The 19368-nt window shown below is 35.7% G+C and overlaps 1 protein-coding gene across 2 annotated transcripts in view; it reads left to right on the forward strand.

The window, feature by feature from the left end:
• Nucleotides 1-9439, forward strand: part of LOC123528594 (acyl-CoA:lysophosphatidylglycerol acyltransferase 1-like) — a 31441-nt gene extending 22002 nt beyond the window's left edge. For both annotated transcript variants that reach the window (XM_045308420.2, XM_053518959.1), the window contains exons 5-6: nt 549-664; nt 3223-9439. In XM_045308420.2, the coding sequence (XP_045164355.2) occupies nt 549-664; nt 3223-3659 (553 nt within the window). In that variant the 3' untranslated portion in view covers nt 3660-9439. The remainder of the gene's footprint in view (nt 1-548; nt 665-3222) is intronic.
• The last annotated feature ends 9929 nt before the right edge of the window (nt 9440-19368 follow it).

The following is a 19368-nucleotide window of genomic DNA, read 5'->3' on the forward strand; positions in this document are numbered from 1 at the left end:
AATTGGCTATTTTGGTCTTGTTTGTACAAAAGCGTTTTCATTTATGGTTGGATTTTAACCAAACTTGCACACAAATTGTATCACCATAAGATCTTGGTTCTTTTCTTGAACCCAAACTTGCACACAACTTGTATCACCATATAATCTTGGTTCCTTTCTTGAACCAGCCATATTCCACAATGGGTTCCAGAGTTAGGGCCCCTGAAAGGGCCAGAAATTTGCTATTTTGGTCTTGTTTGTACAAAAGGGTTTTCATTTATGGTTGGATTTTAACCAAACTTGCACACAAATTGTATCACCATAAGATCTTGGTTCCTTTCTTGAACCAGACAGTTTTTTCTGCTTTCAGTTTTTAGCTGTGTTTTTGGCCATATATTGTTTCTTCGTACCTTAGCTTCTGTTGTATTAATTTGTTGTCTGAGAATTTAGTTAATATCAATCTGTTTTCAATTTGATAAAAAAAAATGGAACTTAACATTTTTGTACACAATTTTACAAGGGATGACATGCATTAAGTAATACTATATTCTTTTTCTCAAACTTTACAGATTTGCAAAGCAGAAAAACTTGCCAGTTTTGACACACTGTACTTTGCCAAGGCTTGGTGCTTTCAGCACTATTGTAGATACTGTGGGATATATGCACCTGAAAAATGGAACAAAAGGTAATTTCCTTTTGAAAGAAAAAAATACATGGAAAAGCAGCAGGAAATGACATTTAAGAACTTGTTATTGAAACTTGGTAGTTGTTATTGAAACTTGGTAGTTGTACTGATAGAATGAAATAGGTCAGTTGTACCATATAAGATATGTAGGTCTTGGATCAGAAAACATCATTACAAAACAATTTGACAGGTTTTTAGCCCAACTATATGAAGTATAGAGAGCTGTCCTACTCAACTGGGTGTCGGCGTCTTTCGGTGTCTGCACCTTGGTTACAGTTTTTATGCACTTCCTCTTTATCTCTGTAATTACTTGATGGATTTTTTTCAAACTTGTAATAGTTATTCCTCATCATTGTGCGCATCATATGGCACAAGGGTTATAACTCTTGCATCAATATTTTATGAATTATACCCCCTTTCTACTTAGAATTTCAGGTGAAAAGTTTTGGTGCACTTTCACTCTTTCTCAGTTATTACTAAATGGATTTGACTCAAACTTAAAATAGTGTTCCACATCATCACTCACATCATATGACACAAGGTCCGTAATTCTGGCACCAATTTTTTATGAATTATGACCCCTTTTTAGTTAGAATTTAAGGTTAATTTTGATGCATTTTCACTATATCTCTGTTATTACAGAATGGATTTTATTCAAACTTCAAAAAGTTTTTGTTCCTCATCATCATGTAGGTTATATGACACAAGGGCCATTTCTCTCCCACCAGTATTTTATGAATTATACCCATTTTTTACTTAGAATTTCAGGTTAAAGTTTTGGTGCACTTTAACTCTGTCTCTATTTTTACCAAAGAATTTGATTCAGACTGAAAATAGTAGTTCCACATCATCACACACTTCATATGACACAAGGTCCGTAATGCTGACACCAATTATTATGAGTTATGCCCTTTTTTACTTAGACTTTCAGGTTCAAGTTTTGATGCACTTTTGCTTTATCTCAGTTATTACTATATAGATGTGGTTCAAACTTAAAATATTTTTTATTGCACATTATTAGTCACTTGATATGACACATGGTGCAATATTCTTGCAGAAGTTTTCAATAAATTATGTTCCTCTTATACTTAATTAATGTTTTGATACACATTATATCTGTTATACTTTATACTTTTGACTCAAACATAGGCTATTGTCCAATGTCTTCATCCACATTGGAGTTATTAAACACTCCTGTGACTGCTCCAGCTTCCTTAGAATGCCCAATTTCACTATCCAGCATTGAAATTGTCAAGTGCACTGTCTCCTGTGTCAGCTCTTGTGTCACCCAAGAATTCTTTTAGCTTCAATCTCTACATGTAGGTCAAAAAATTTTCTCTTTGGATAATTGAAGCTTTTACATAACATTTGAACAAATTATGTAGCGTGTATTTAGTAAAAATTCTCCTCATCAGAAACTGCTGGCTCAATTTCAAAATAATTTCACAGAAATTTTTGTTGGGTGACACTGCCATATCTGTTCAACTTCACAGCATCTTGATTTATCTAATTTAAAAATGGTTAGTGGGTTGGTTAGTTTTCCAAAAAATCTCCACTTCATCTGCAGACCCATTTCCAAAGTATTTTGGCAATAGTTATTTCTTTGTTAACTCTGTACAAAATTTATCATGCTTGACCTGTTAAATTTAGGTGAGCAATCTAGGGCCATCTTGGCCCTTTTGTTGATCAATAATTCATCAATATCTTTAGGTTTCTTTATAATGCAGGGTTAAAGTTTCAGTTATTCAGTGAAATAGTGAAATTTTGCAAGGAATTAACAGAGCAGAGTCTTTTGCTGGTCTGTTTTTATTTTAGAGTCAATGTAAAGTTGATAAACATGTTCATATATATATAATGGTGAAGTGTTTTACCTTTGGGTGAGAAAAGTTAATCTTTGTTATGTATAACACAGTTTGAAATAATTTTGTGACATCATAATTCATTTAAGCAGATATTTTTTGGGTCCTCAAAATAAAAGAAGGAAATAAATATGGGGTTCTTCTCATGACTTTGTCAAATATGGATGCAAAAAAATCACAGTTTACTGGTTTTATCTGTGTTTGTACCAGAATGCAACTCATGCACACTGGTATATTTCTGGATATTCCCTTAATAATTGCCAAAGTTTGGAAATTAGCACTTTGAAAATACTTTGATTTTTTTTTTTACTGTAAAATTGTTTTTGTATTTTTGTCTTTTAATATTGAAAAATGATATTGTATGTCCTTTCTGTCAAACATTGTCAGCATAGAGCAAGATCTACTTTGTGTTGTAAACATTGAACAAACTAAGCTTGGATTCAGACAAAATTCAGTATGAATTAGTCACCCCAAAATACAGTACAGACTTACAATAATGATAATTGGATCAGGATAACGTTTGTGCAGGCTGATCATGGTCTGAACTGGTCGCAAAGGCAGAATCACTTGCTGTCAGCAGGCTAAGGGTTAAAGTAAGAAGTAAATAATTATTGAATTTTTTGCCGTTAATGTGTTATAGCCATGACTATTACAGAATCATAGAAGTAATTGTTAATAGTTTCTTTTATCATATTTTAGAAATCAGAGAAACCAGTGATCATAATGGTATAGAATGGGTTGTTGATATGACACTGGCCTACCCAAATGCGGAGCCCATTGACATGCCAGGTATTTGTATAGGCTGGTGGGAACCCCGGAACATGCATGTGCATTATCGCGCATACCCATTGTCGGAAATTCCATCAGACACTGAAGGGAGAACAAAGTGGCTTTATGATAGATATGTGGAAAAGGAAACAATTTTGGAACATTTTTATGAGCACGGAAGTGGTCTAGATGTGATGGATAAACAGGAAAGAAGTTTACCTCGGGTAATTCCTCATGAAGTGCCTTTCGATAAAGTCTGGTTTATGATATCTTACGCATTTTATGCGGTTTCAGCCTATATATTTTGGTCAAACATCTATGTCCCAGTGTGGAATTTATTTTGGTATTTCATCAGTTTTATTTTGTAACTTTCCAAGATTTTTTTTAATACATCAGATCACTTTATTCTGTAAAATTTGTGTTGCAACACAGTTTCTGTCAAGTCTGTTGTAAATTTATTGTTATGTTTGAAAAGAAATGTCTTGCAAAAAAATTATCATGTAATGAGAATGCATTTTTTTTTAATGTTTTTACATACCTTTTGTGACAGACGTTTTTCTTCATATTTTCTTTAAAGGATTAAAAAATATTAGAAAGCAATGCATCAACAGAAATTGGAAGAGCATGTATATGATTCCCTTTTGTGTAGTAGTAATGCTTAAATCTCAGGGGTTGATGTTAGGGAAATGGGTCCTTGCATGTTTTGAAGACATTGTAAGTCTCTTGGTTTAAAATAGTTATTCATAATGAAGTTAGGAAAATGGTTTTTGACTTGATTTTTTTAAACATTTTCATCTACTGTTAATTATTCAGAAATATGAATTGTTAGTCATTTTTATTACTTCTTTTTAATATGTTTATTTGATAGGAATTTATTTCTACATGTGAATATGTTTAACAGGTTGAGACCTTAGCATAGGTATGTGCTGAAAAAGGCCTCCACACAGTAATAAACATCTTTCAAATATTGTCTAATATGATAATGGAGTGTTTACTGGATGTCCATATATACACAATAGCAAGCTTCATAAATGGATTTTACAAGTTCGTTTTAACAAGCGTGATGGAAATGCCATGTCTAGAACTGTGACACATGAGACGCTTGTTAGAATACTTCGAAATCATTTATATTTGTTTGCATAAAATTTTTGTGGTTTTGGTCAAGACAGTTATCTCCTGGGGACATGAATTTATGAATTTCAAATTTTGAAGTTTAAATAGATAGGAATTAATTGTGTTACTTCTAAGGAAGTGGATGAAATTTCAAGGATTTCACAAAATCTACAAAGAATACAGTTAAGTCTCCCTTAACGGTATATAATTTCAAGGTAAATCTTACAGTCATGAACCAATTAACATCTAAGGAATCTCAACCTTTATACCATTTAGTGTAAATGTTATACACTTAGGGACCAAGTTTGCTTTTAGCCTGACTGCTAGAAGAACAGATAGAGTTATTGTACTCACTCCGAAGTCGTCATTGGCATCTGAGTCACCATTGGTGTTCCTACTCAGTTAAGTTTTTTTATGTAAGTTGGTGTCTCAGTAACCACTTTTGATTGTGTTGAAACTTCACACTCTTTTTTTTCCCTGTGATGATTAGACATGAACTTAGTAGGTTCCATAACCCTATCTTGTATTTTACAAGGTTATACTCCCATTTTGACCTGTTAGTTTGGTTTTTTTGTTAAAATTTTATATGTAAGCTGGTATCTCAGTAGCCACATGTAGCATTGGCTGTTGTCGCCTATGATGATCTGCCATGCAGTTTGAAGACTCCTTAACCCTATTCTGCATTTTACAAGGTTATGCCCCCTTTTCATATTGGCTTTTTGTATGTAAGCTGGTATATCAGTAACCACTTGTGGGCTGGATTGAAACTTCACATTATTGTTTCCCATGATGATCTGACATGCAGTTTGCAGGTTCCATAACTCTTCTGCATTTTTGAAAAGCAAAAGTTTGTTTCCCATGTATCTCAAAATGTAGACCTAGAGTTATAAACATAAGAGGATTGTTTTATAGCATGTGAAGTTGTGCACCTGATGTTCTCTTTGGGATTTCACACAGGTAGGCGAGAGTAATGGTCCTTGACCTTAATAATGGAAAGCTTAAAGGTTTGTGTTGCATATATCTTAAAAAAATATTTCACCTAGATTCATGAAACCATGTACAGTGAAAGGAATGGGACACCTGTGTCTTATGGACACACATCCAGTTATAAGCTAATACCCCCTTTTGGACTAAGCAGTTTTTAGAAAAGTTTTTTTTTGGATTTAAGCTGGTATATCAGTAACCACTAGCAGGAATGGATTGAAACTTAGCACACTTTTCCTCTGTGATAATCTGACATGCAGTATACAGTTTCCTCAACTCTAGTTTGCTTTTTCACAAGATTATCTCCTTTTTTCCAACAGCAGTTTTTTGTTTAGTTTTCATACGTAAGCTTGTATCTCAGTAACCACTTGTGGGCATTGTTTGAAACTTCACACACTCATTCACCATGTAGGTATGACAAGTATTGTAAAGGTTCCATAACTCTGTTTTTTTTTGACAAAGTTATGCCCCTTTTTGGCTTACAGATATTTTTGAGGTCTTATCACATTTATCAGTATAATTGGGGGAAGTTGTATGTTTCAGAATTACTGCCTGTTTTGTACTTGTTTATGTCTTTGTTTTCATTATTTTATCATTTTAAGTGACAAAAAACTTGAATAGTTGAGCATAGCTGTCCAAGGACAGCTCTTGTTATTGGTTGTTTTTTCTTCCAGTGACATTCGGCTTTAAAAACACAGCTTTATGACTATATATCTTTATATTTTCTCATCTGAATCCAATGATGCTTTATCTACCGTAGTGCCCAGAACTGGCTTAGACCAATAATGTTTGATCAAGTGCACAGAACTTGCACAGTCCGAAAATGCCTTTTCTAGTGCCCAGAACTGGCACACTCCAAGATGCTTTATCTAGTGTACAGAACTGGCACAGTCCAAAGATGCCTTTTCTAGTGCCTAGAACTAGCACAATCCAAAGATTTGTTTTCTTGTGCCCAGAATGATGCTTTATCTAGTGTACAGAACTGGCACAGTCCAGAGATGTGTTATCTTGTGCACTGAACTGACATATACAATTGAATTTTGATCTAATGTACAGAACTGGCACAGTCCAGTGATGCTTTATTTATTTCACAGAACTAGCACAGTTCATCGATGCTTTATCTAGTGCACGGAACTTGTACAGATCACAGAATCTAGTGCACTGAAGAGATACAGTTCAGTGATAATCATGTCACAATTTACTGCTGTGTTGTTTGAATTTTGTCTATTGTTTAATGTACCTGCATTTAAGTGTTGTAAATATTTTGTTATTTTTTTAACGAAGATTTTGAATGTTGAAGGAATAGCTTTTGATTTACGAAACATCTTTTTTCCTGCATGTCAATTTGTTTGTTGTGAAGCTACTTCCCATTCAAGCATAGTTAAAGCTACTCGCTCACAGTGTGGTTGAAATTTTTCAACATGTACATTTTCACAAAGTTCGGCATAAAATGTTTAACAATATGATACTGAAAAATGATAATGCAGGCGAAAATAAAAGTTAGATTTTGGTAAAAATGCGAGGAGAAAGTTAATTTCCGGCATTATGTAAAAAGCATTGCAACAGTTAGCTACTCTCTGCAAAATATTTTGGTTATTTATAAGAATATCTTTCAAAAATCTTATGTCAGTAAGTTTGTACCACAGGTCACTGCAGTTTATGGTCAAAGTCTGGTTTAGGTGGTCTGTTTATTCGGGATATCTTAAAAGAGGCATGATAAGCCTTAATGACCTGAAGGTCTTGTGTGTATAAATATGGTGCATACATATCAGTACTTGTTTTCCATTGATAAACAGTTACTGTTTTGTGTAAAATGTGCTACAAACTTTAGACTGAAAAGAAAAATGAAACTTGATAAATGTCTCATTGAGAGTTCCTTAATTTAAGTTGTCCTGGTCCCGTGTTCACAAAACATTTTCAGTCTCAGCTGAGTTTGATAATGAAACTTAATTTCTCATTTATATCAAAATAGCATGTTTAACACAAACTTTAAGTTAATAAGCATTTTAAAGTGAGTATTCCGTATTGATGGTCAGTCTAATTTGGAATTTAAGCTTGAAGTTTCAGTAAAACTGATATTAAAATTTCAAACTCAAACTCAGCTGAGATCGAAAAATGTTTTGTGAACACGGGGCCTGGTTCAGTGTTTACCTAAATCTTATAATGTACATTTTTTCTCTCAAATATGTGTTGTTAATGCAAATGTCTAAACCTTTGATTTGTCATTTGGCATACCTTCATATCAGTAGAACATTCGCGAGTCTTACTATACTGTGTTGGTGCCCCGTAAAACCCAAATAAATAAATAAATAAAATTACATTTAGTAAGGAAGAACTATATGTTTTGAACTTTTGATACTGTATCGTAAAACCACTGTTGTTGCCATAGATATTTAATGGGGACATGGATTGATGGTGGAATTTGATATTGCTGACTGTGCGACACTACTAATCATTTTCCATTTTCATTTTCTCCACGCAACAAGCAATAAATTAATTAGGGCAGTTTTCCATTGATAATCTTGTTTTTCAACCTTAATGTGATGCCATTTTATTTTAATCTAATCTGTCTGTATGTTTAGTATCTTTTGGTTGTAGAAAGACCGAGGTTACCCTGAAAAAAAGGTCATAACTTATGTGAAAGGTCCACACAGAAGGTCACTAATTAAGAAATAATAAATCTGTTCCTGTATTTTATCAGTTAATAAAATATGGGCAGGAGTTTGGATGCGTAATAATTAAATCAAGAGTGCGTAGCACGAGTGATTTAATTATTTGCATCCAAACGACTGTCCATGTTTTATTAATTGATAAAATTATTGGAACATATTTATTATTTCGATTGTAACAAAGCAAATAATTCGCATTTTACAGTACTACATTTTCAGCATAATACGTCATTCGGATCAAATGCTGTTACAATTTACCCCCTATGGTTAGAGAGTGTTGCATAGCCAATGGAACGTATAGATATTTGTTTCTTTTTTATCAGAATTTTGAGAAGTACATGTGTATTCATAAATCAGTAATCTGACATCTCGCAAACTAATTATGAACATAATCAAATTAGGCGAGTTAACCCTGTGTTGCGAGTGACGAGCTTAACTTTTATATGACGTCACATCATTATGACGTCATACTTTTATGTCATACATTTATGACGTCACCGCTGAATCATAATTGAGCTAATTGAATTAGCTCGTAGAGATAAGAACGTGTTTTACGGACCTACATATAAGTCATTATGACTTTTTATTATATTTATGTTTTTGAAATGCTGTTTTCAACCGTTTGTCCCTGAAATAATTCGTATGTAATGGAACTGAAGTAGAATCTCTTATGTTACAATCATAGGGGGGTGAAATGTAACAGCCAACAATATTTTATCGTAGATTCATGTATAGGTGATTTCGCTATATGTTTATATAGCAATTGCTGCGGATTGTGTTAGAATTAAGAAATAATGTGTAGAAAAACCATGTTTTAACATTATTAATGCACAGAAAGAGGTATTTAGGTAAAACACAATTTTGCTATACATTAATTCTATTCTAATATGCCCTCAATCTAAAACAGTAAATAAAATAAAAAAGCACTCTTTGACATTGACGTCATCTCACGTTAAGTGATGTCATTTTAGCGTGTGTTTTAACAGAAGCAAGCATATTTGAATGAAACTTAATGGAAGACATTCACTTTATGATGATATAATTATGCCTGGTTTTGTTGACTTTTGTATATTGGTGCTGTTTTATTATTAAGTTGTGTTCTGGATAAGAATTTATGTGCAATAATTTTTTAACAGTATTTTAATTTGTAGCCATCTTTATCAGAGCAAATATCAAAGATTTTTTGTAAAAAAATAGACTAAAATTAATGTTTATCTGAAGGAGTAGTATGTTTTTTATATGTAATATTCCTGTGTTAACAACAGCAACTTAGACATGTGTTACATAAATTTGGTTTGTTATATAAAGTTGCTTTTATGTGTTGTGTTAAGGTAGTTCTGTATGTTGTGATCATTTTTTCTCAACATTATCCAGAAAAATGACATTATGCTATTTCTTCCAGTTTATCAGACATGAAAAATCACCTGAAAATAAGATTTTACTGCTGTCACGCTGTAGACTGAATGTAAAATTTTCAGAAGTGATATTTATTATTGAATTAAGCAAACAAGTTTTAAGGTTACCATTTCTTGATGTTCTTAGTATGTAGCTGTTCCTGTTGGATCTTTGGCTGTATTATACCCCTCCGAGTGAAACAAGAAGGGACTTAAGGTTTGCCAACCATCTGTTCATCACACAGAATAGAATCTTGCGATAACTGTAACAGTATAAGACTTTTTTTTCACAATCCTTGTTACATTAAAGATGGCAATATGGAAAGTATACAACTATTTTTATTTTATTGCAAGTTCAAAATTATAACCCCCAAAAAATGGATTTTACAGTACCTTTAGAAGTACAAGAGACTTTTTCCTTAAACTTGGTATATATATAGAAGACAACATGGAGAACAAATGAGCTGCACCGTGAGAAAACCAACATAGTGCATTTGCGACCAGCATAGATCCCAGACCATCCATGCAGTCTGGTCAGGATCCATGCTGTTCGCTAACGTTTTCTCTAATTGCATTAGGCTTTGAAAGCAAACAGCATGGATCTTGACCAGACTGTGTGGATGCGCAGGCTTGTCTAGATCCATGCTGGTCACAAATGCACTATGTTGGTTTTCTCATGGTGCGGCTCAAATGGAGAACACGCACATTATGTTAGTTTCTCTGTTTGTCAGTTATTTTGTCCATCGGTCTGCCCATACATCATTCACCATTGCTGGATTCTGCCATAACTATAAAAAAAACAGAGATATTTTCATGAAATTTGGGACATATAAGGCTAATAATGTGGAGAATATTCACAATATGTTATTTTGTTCTTTCATTTGTCCATTCACGGGTCTGTGTTGTCCATCTTTCAGTCTCAAAAGATAGATCTTGCATTAACTTAAAAGGTTTGAGAGATTTTTCCATGGTTTATAAAATGTTTTATGCAGGCCCTTTTTTTGGCTTCAATTTGGCTTCAAGACAATAAAATATGATCCTTAATAAGGGCAAAATATGACAAATAACCTTTACTTCAGGGAACTGTTATTGTCTGGCAATAGGCTTGTTTTAATCCATTGTGTATGTTTTGTGAAACTCTGCTTTTTGTCCATATTTTTCTGGATATGAATATAGTTTGCACATCACGTTATTGTACCCCCCAACAACAAAGTTGTAATAGGGGGTATACTGGTTTCAGGTTGTCTGTCTGTCCGTCTGGTCGTCTGTCCGTAGACGCAATATTGTGCGCACCATCTCTCCTTATCCCCTTGACAGAATTTCATGAAACTTCACACAAGTGATCAGTACCAACAGTAGTTGTGCATGGGGCATGTTAGGTTCCTTTAGAAAAAAAATTTGCAGAGTTATGGGAATTTGGTTTTTTGTTACTATACTATATACACAGACACAATCTTGTGTGCACCATCTCTCCTCATCCCCTTGACACAATTTAATGAAACTTCACACAAGTGATCAGTAACAACAGAAGTTGTGCATGGGGCATGTTAGGTTCTTTCAGAAAAAAAATTTGCAGAGTTATGGGACTTTGTTTTTTTGTTACTATACTATATACATAGACACAATCTTGTGCACACCATCTCTCCTCATCCCCTTGACACAATTTAATGAAACTTCACACAAGTGATCAGTAACAACAGTAGTTGTGCATGGGGCATGTTAGGTTTTTTCAGCGACAAAAATTTGCAGAGTTATGGGACTTTGTTTTTTGTTAACATACTATGTACATACAGTCTGCATATGCAATCTTGTGCGTGCATAATCTACCAAACCCTTACACACAATTTAATGAAACTTCACACAAGTGATCAGTACCAACCCTAGTTGTGCATGGTGCATGTTACATTCTTTTAGATAAATATTCTGCATAGTTATGGGACTTTGTTTTTTGTTACTATACTGTATACATACAGTCTATATACATACAGTCCACATAATTATGCAATCTTGTGTGCGTCAAATTGCAATGTACTGTGTCAGTGCATGCGGGGGGGGTACATTCATCACCTTTATTGATAGCTCTAGTTGATGTTGTAATGATTAATGAGCCATGCCATGAGAAAACCAACAGTGGGTTTGCGACCAGCATGGATCCAGACCAGCCTGCGCATCTGCGCAGTCTGGTCAGGATCCATGCTGTTCGCTTTCAAAGCTTATTGCAATTAAAGAAACCTTTAGCTGGTCTGGATCCATGCTGGTCGCAAAGCCACTATGTTGGTTTTCTCATGGCACGGGTCATTTTATTCTGAATTGTTTGCAAGCAGTAACTTATTTTAATTGAGCTTTAAGCTCACCTGAGCAATGCTCAGGTGAGTTTTTCAGATCACTCGATGTCCGGCGTCTGTCTGTCTGTCGTCTGTCCGTCAACATTTGGCTTGTGTATGCGATAGTGGCTGTATTTTTCAACTGATCTTCATGAATTTTGGTCAGAATGATTACCTTGATGAAACCTAGGCCGAGTTCGAAAATGGGTCATCTCGGGTCAAAAACTAGGTCACTAGGTCAAATCAAGGAAAAACCTTGTGTATGCGATAGAGGCTGTGTTTTTCAATTGATCTTCATGAAATTTTGTCAGAATGATTACCTTGATGAAATCTAGACCGAGTTCGAAAATGGGTCATCTGGGGTCAAAAACTAGGTCACTAGGTCAAATCAAGGAAAAACCTTGTGTATGCGATAGATGCTGTATTTTTCATTTTATCTTCATGAATTTTGGTCAGAATAATTACCTTGATGAAATCTAGGCCGAGTTTGAAAATGGGTCATCTGGGATCAAAAACTAGGTCACTAGGTCAAATCAAGGAAAAACCTTGTATATGCGATAGAGGCTATATTCTTCAATTGATCTTCATGAAATTTTGTCAGAGTGATTACCTTGATGAAATCTAGGCCAAGTTCAAAAATGGGTCACCCGGGGCCAAAAACTAGGTCACTAGGTAAAATCAAGGAAAAACCTTGTGTATGCGATAGAGGCTGTATTTTTCATTGTATCTTCATGAATTTTGGTCAGAATGATTACCTTGATGAAATCTAGGCCGAGTTTGAAAATGGGTTATCTAGGGTTAAGAAGTAGGTCACTAGGTCAAATCAAAGAAAACCCTTATGTATGCGATAGAGGCTGTATTTTTCAACTGATCTTCATGAAATTTAGTCAGAATGATAACCTTGATGAAATCTAGACCAATTTTGAAAATGGGTCATCTGGGGTCGAAAACTAGGTCACTAGGTCAAATCAAAGAAAAATGTTTTGTATGCGATAGAGGCTGTATTTTTTAATCGAGGTTGATGAAATTTAGTCAGAATGATTGCCTTGATCAAATCTAGGTCAGATTTGAATATAGGTCATCTTAGCTCAAAAACTAGGTCACTAGGTCAAATTGAAGAAAATGCTTGTTTACACTTAAGAGACCACATTTTTGATCCAATCTTAATGAAAATTGGTCAGAATACTTGTTACCATGAAATCACTATGTCAAACATGTTTACACTGTTATGGTGTGTTTATCAGGTGAGCGACCTAGGGCCATCTTGGCCCTCTTGTTCATTTTATTTCTGTTTTCATTTATTGTTGAGAGTTGTCTTGCCATGTTTGTTCCTATTTATTTGAGATTTTGATGCCAGAGCTGTTTGTTATGTTGGTCTGTAATAAATTTTCTGTTTTTAGCTCACCTGTCACAAAGTGACAAGGTGAGCTTTTGTGATTGCGCGTCGTCCGTCGTCCGTCTGTCCGTGCATCCGTAAACTTTTGCTTGTGACCACTCTAGAGGTCACATTTTTTGTGGGATCTTTATGAAAGTTGGTCGAATGTTCATCTTGATGATATCTAGGTCAAGTTCGAAACTGGGTCACATACCATCAAAAACTAGGCCAGTAGGTCTAAAAATAGAAAAACCTTGTGACCTCTCTAGAGGCCATATATTTCAAAAGATCTTCATGAAAATTGGTCAGAAACTTCACACAAGTGATCAGTAACAACAGTAGTTGTGCATAGGGCATGTTAGGTTTTTTCAGCGGCAAAAATTTGCAGAGTTATGGGACTTTGTTTCTTGTTAACATACTATGTACATACAGTCTGCATATGCAATCTTGTGTGTGCCTAATCTACCAAACCCTTACACACAATTTAATGAAACTTCACACAAGTGATCAGTACCAACCCTAGTTGTGCATGGTGCATGTTACATTCTTTTAGATCAATATTCTGCATAGTTATGGGACTTCGTTTTTTGTTACTATATTGTATACATACAGTCTATATACATACAGTCCACATAATTATGCAATCTTGTGTGCGTCAAATTGCAGTGTACTGTGTCTGTGCATGCGGGGGGGGGGGGGGGGGGGGGGGGGGGGGGGGGGGGGGGGGGGGGGGGGGGGGGGGTACATTCATCACCTTTAGTGATAGCTCTAGTTGATGTTGTAATGATTAATGAGCCGTGCCATGAGAAAACCAACATGGATCCAGACCAGCCTGCGCATCTGCGCAGTCTGGTCAGGATCCATGCTGTTCGCTTTCAAAGCCTATTGCAGTTAAAGAAACCTTTAGCTGGTCTGGATCCATGCTGGTCGCAAAGCCACTATGTTGGTTTTCTCATGGCACGGCTCATTTTATTCTGAATTGTTTGCAAGCAGTAACTAATTTTAGTTGAGTTTTCAGCTGCTCAGGTGAGTTTTTCAAATCACTTGATGTCCGGCGTCTGTCTGTCTGTCGTCTGTCCGTCAACATTTAGCTTGTGTATGCAATAGAGGCTGTATTTTTCAACTGATCTTCATGAATTTTGGTCAGAATGATTACCTTGATGAAATCTAGGCAGAGTTCGAAAATGGGTCATCTCGGGTCAAAAACTAGGTCACTAGGTCAAATCAAGGAAAAACCTTGTGTATGCGATAGAGGCTGTGTTTTTCAATTGATCTTCATGAAATTTTGTCAGAATAATTACCTTGATGAAATCTAGGCCGAGTTCGAAAATGGGTCATCCGGGGTCAAAAACTAGGTCACTAGGTCAAATCAAGGAAAAACCTTGTGTATGCGATAGATGCTGTATTTTTCATTTTATCTTCATGAATTTTGGTCAGAATAATTGCCTTGATGAAATCTAGGCCGAATTTGAAAATGGGTCATCTGGGATCAAAAACTAGGTCACTAGGTCAAATCAAGGAAAAGCATTGTATATGCGATAGAGGCTATATTTTTCAATTGATCGTTATGAAATTTTGTCAGAGTGATTACCTTGATGTAATTTAGGCCAAGTTCGAAAATGGGTCACCCAGGGTCAAAAACTAGGTCACTAGGTAAAATCAAGGAAAAACCTTGTGTATGCGAAAATGGTTTATCTGGGGTTAAAAGTAGGTCACTAGGTCAAATCAAAGAAAACCCTTATGTATGCGATAGAGGCTGTATTTTTCAACTGATCTTCATGAAATTTTGTCAGAATGATAACCTTGATGAAATCTAGACCAATTTTGAAAATGGGTCATCAGGGGTCGAAAACTAGGTCACTAGGTCAAATAAAAGAAAAACGTTTTGTATGCGATAGAGGCTGTATTTTTTAATCGAGGTTGATGAAATTTAGTCAGAATGATTGCCTTGATCAAATCTAGGTCAGATTCGAATATAGGTCATCTTAGCTCAAAAACTAGGTCACTAGGTCAAATTGAAGAAAATGCTTGTTTACACTTAAGAGACCACATTTTTGATCCAATCTTAATGAAAATTGGTCAGAATACTTGTTTCCATGAAATCACTATGTCAAACATGTTTACACTGTTATGGTGTGTTTATCAGGTGAGCGACCTAGGACCATCTTGGCCCTCTTGTTCATTTTATTTCTGTTTTCATTTATTGTTGAGAGTTGTCTTGCCATGTTTGTTCCTATTTATTTGAGATTTTGATGCCAGAGCTGTTTGTTATGTTGGTCTGTAATAAATTTTCTGTTTTTAGCTCACCTGTCACAAAGTGACAAGGTGAGCTTTTGTGATTGCTCGGCGTCCGTCGTCCGTGCGTCCGTAAACTTTTGCTTGTGACCTCTCTAGAGGTCACATTTTTTGTGGGATCTTTATGAAAGTTGGTCGAATGTTCATCTTGATGATATCTAGGTCAAGTTCGAAACTGGGTCACATACCATCAAAAACTAGGCCAGTAGGTCTAAAAATAGAAAAACCTTGTGACCTCTCTAGAGGCCATATATTTCAAAAGTTCTTCATGAAAATTGGTCAGAATGTTCACCTTGATGATATCTAGGTCAGGTTTGAAACTGGGTCACGTGCCTCAAAAACTAGGTCAGTAGGTCAAATAATAGAAAAACCTTGTGACCTCTAAAAGGCCATATTATTCATGGGATCTGTATGAAAGTTGGTCTGAATGTTCATCTTGATGATGTCTAGGTCAAGTTCGAAACTTGGTCACGTGCGGTCAAAAACTAGGTCAGTAGGTATAAAAATAGAAAAACCTTGTGACCTCTCTAGAGGCCATATTTTTCATGAGATCTTCATGAAAATTGGTCAGAATGTTCACCTTGATGATATCTAGATCAAGTTTGAAAGTGAATCACATGCCATCAAAAACTAGGCCAGTAGGTCAAATAATAGACAAACCTTGTGACCTCTCTAGAGGCCATATTTTTCATGAGATCTGTATGAAAGTTGGTCTGAATGTTTATCTTGATGATATCTAGGTCAGGTTCAAAAGTGGGTCACATGCCATCAAAAACTAGGTCAATAGGTCAAATAATAGAAAAACCTTGTGACCTCTCTAAAGGCCATATTTTTCATGGGATCTGTATGAAAGTTGGTCTGAATGTTCATCTTGATGATATCTAGGTCAAGTTCGAAACAGGGTCATGTGCAGTCAAAAACTAGGTCAGTAGATCTAAAAATAGAAAAACCTTTTGACCTCTCTTGAGGCCATACTTATGAATGGATCTCCATAAAAATTGGTCAGAATGTTCATCTTGATGATATCTAATTCAAGTTCGAAAGTGGGTCACGTGCCATCAAAAAATAGGTCAGTAGGTCAAATAATGAAAAAACCTTGTGACCTCTCTAGAGGCCATATTTTTCATGGGATCTGTATGAAAGCTGGTCTGAATGTTTATCTTGATGATACATAGGTCAGATTTGAAACTGGGTCAACTGCGATCAGCAATTGGGTCAGTAGGTCTTGAAATAGAAAAACCTTGTGACCTCTCTAGAGGCCATACCCTTGAATGGATCTTCATGAAAGTTGGTCAGAATGTTTACCTTGATGATATCTAGGTCAAGTTTGAAACTGGGTCACGTGCCTTAAAAAACTAGGTCAGTAGGTCAAATAATAAAAAAACCTTGTGACCTCTCTAGAGGCCATACTTTTCATGGGATCTGTATGAAAGTTGGTATGAATGTTCATCATGATGATATCTAGGTCAAATGTTTGAAACTGGGTCAACTGCTGCCAAAAACTAGGTCAGTAGGTCGAAAATTAGAAAAATCCTTTGACCTCTCTAGAGGCCATAATTTTCAATGGATCTTCATGAAAATTGATCTGAATCTTCACCTTGATGATATCTAGGTCAGTTTCGAAACTGGGTCACGTGCGGTCAAAAACTAGGCCAGTAGGTATAATAATAGAAAAACCTTGTGACCTCTAGAGGCCATATTTTTCATGAGATCTTCATGAAAATTAGTGAGAATGTTCACCTTGATGATATCTAGGTAAAATTCAAAATAGGGTCACGTACCTTTGAAAACTAGGTCAATAGGTCAAATAATAGAAAAACCTTGTGGCCACTCTAGAAACCATATTTTTCAATGGAACTTCATGAAAATTGGTCAGAATTTTTATCTTGATAATATCTAGATCAAATTCAAAACTGGGTCACATGAGCTCAAAAACTAGGTCACTGTGTCAAATAATAGAAAAAATGACGTCATACTCAAAACTGGGTCATGTGGGAAGAGGTGAGCGATTCAGGACCATCATGGTCCTCTTGTTACTATTTGTTAAAAGTATGCTAGTAAAGAAGGTATGAATATATATATTTCTTGCTATTTTTATTAGCTTGACAATACACAGTATATGGAGAGCTATCCTACTTGCACCAGTGTTGGCATTGGCGTCCTTCCGCGTCCAGACCTTGGTTAAAGTTTTGATGCACTTTCTCTTTTTAGCTCACCAGAGCCAAAGGCTCAGGGTGAGCTATTCTGATCAGTCACCGTCCGGCGTCCGTCATCCGTAAACTTTTACTTTAAATGACATCGCCTCATAAACCGCTAGGCCATTTTCATCCGAACTTCACAGGAATGTTCCTTGGGTGAAGCTCTACAAAATTTTTTCAAAGAATTGAATTCCATGCAGAACTCTGGTTGCCATGGCAACAGAAAGGAAAAACTTTAAAAATCTGCTGAAAAACCAGAAGGCCTAGAGCTTAGATATTTGATGTGATGCATTGCCTAGTGGACCTCTACTTAGTTTGTTTAAATCATGACCCCGGGGTCAAAATTGACCCCGCCCCAGGGGCACTTGATTTTGCATAGGAAAATCTTAAAAAATCTTCTTCTCAAAAACCAGAAGTCCTAGAGCTTAGATATTTGACACGTAGCATTGCCTAGTGGACCTCTACTAAAATTATTCAAATCTTGACCCCGGGGTCAAAATTGATCCTGCCCCAGGGTCACTTGATTTTTACATAGGAAAATCTTAAAAAAAATTCTAAAAATAAACAAGAAGGCCTAGAGCTTAGATATTTCACGTGTAGCATTGCGTAGTGGACCTCTACAAAATTCATTAAAATCATGACCCCGGGATCAAAATTGACCCCGCCCCAGGGGTCACTTGATTTTACATAGGAAAATCTTCAGAAAATTTCTAAAAATAAACCAGAAGGCCTAGAGCTTAGATATTTGACATGTAGCATTGCCTAGTGGACCTCTACAAAAGTTGTTCAAATCTTGTCCCCTCAGGGTCAAATTGACCCAGCCCCAGGGGTTACTTGATTGTACATAGGGAAATCTTCATAAATTTTCTAAAAATAAACCAGAAGGCCTAGATCTTAGATATTTGAAATGTAACATTTCCTAGTAGACCAACAAACTTTGTTCAAATCATGTCCCCCGGGGTAAAATTGGCCCCACCCCAGGGATTACTTGATTGTACATCGGAAAATCTTCCAAAAAATTTCTAAAAATCATCAGTTTGACATTTGAAACATGTAGCTCATATTACTCTGGTGAGCGATCCAGGGTCATCATGACCCTCTTGTTTCTCTTTATCCCTGTAATTACTTGATGGATATGCTACAAACTTAAAAATTATTTCTCATTATCAGCCACATCATCTGGCACAAGGGCCATAACTCTTTTCACCAGTATTTTATGAATTTTCCCTCCTTCTTACTTAGAATTTCAGGTTAAAGTTTTGATGCATTTTCATTCTATCTCAGTTATTACTAAATGGATTTGATTCAAACATAAATACTGTTCCACATCAACACCCACATTATATGACACAAGGCCCATAACCCTGGCACCAATTTTTAATGAATTATGCCTCATTTTTAGCTCGACTATTCATAGAAAAGTAGAGCTATTGGACTCGCCCATGCGTCGGCATCCGCGTCCCGATTTGGTTTAGTTTTTGTATGTAAGCTGGTATCTCAGCAACCACTTGTGGGAATGGATTAAACTTCACACACTTATTCACTGTGATAAACTGACTTACATTGCACAGGTTCCATAACTCTATTTTGCTTTTTTACAAAATTATGCCCCTTTTTTGACTTAGAAATTTTTATGCCCCCGAAGGGAGGCATATAGTTTTTGAACCGTCTGTCGGTCGGTCGGTCTGTCGGTCTGTCAGTCTGTCCGCAATTTTCGTGTCCGGT

Source organism: Mercenaria mercenaria, chromosome 1 (genome assembly GCF_021730395.1).
Source record: "Mercenaria mercenaria strain notata chromosome 1, MADL_Memer_1, whole genome shotgun sequence".
Taxonomy (NCBI): domain Eukaryota; kingdom Metazoa; phylum Mollusca; class Bivalvia; order Venerida; family Veneridae; genus Mercenaria; species Mercenaria mercenaria.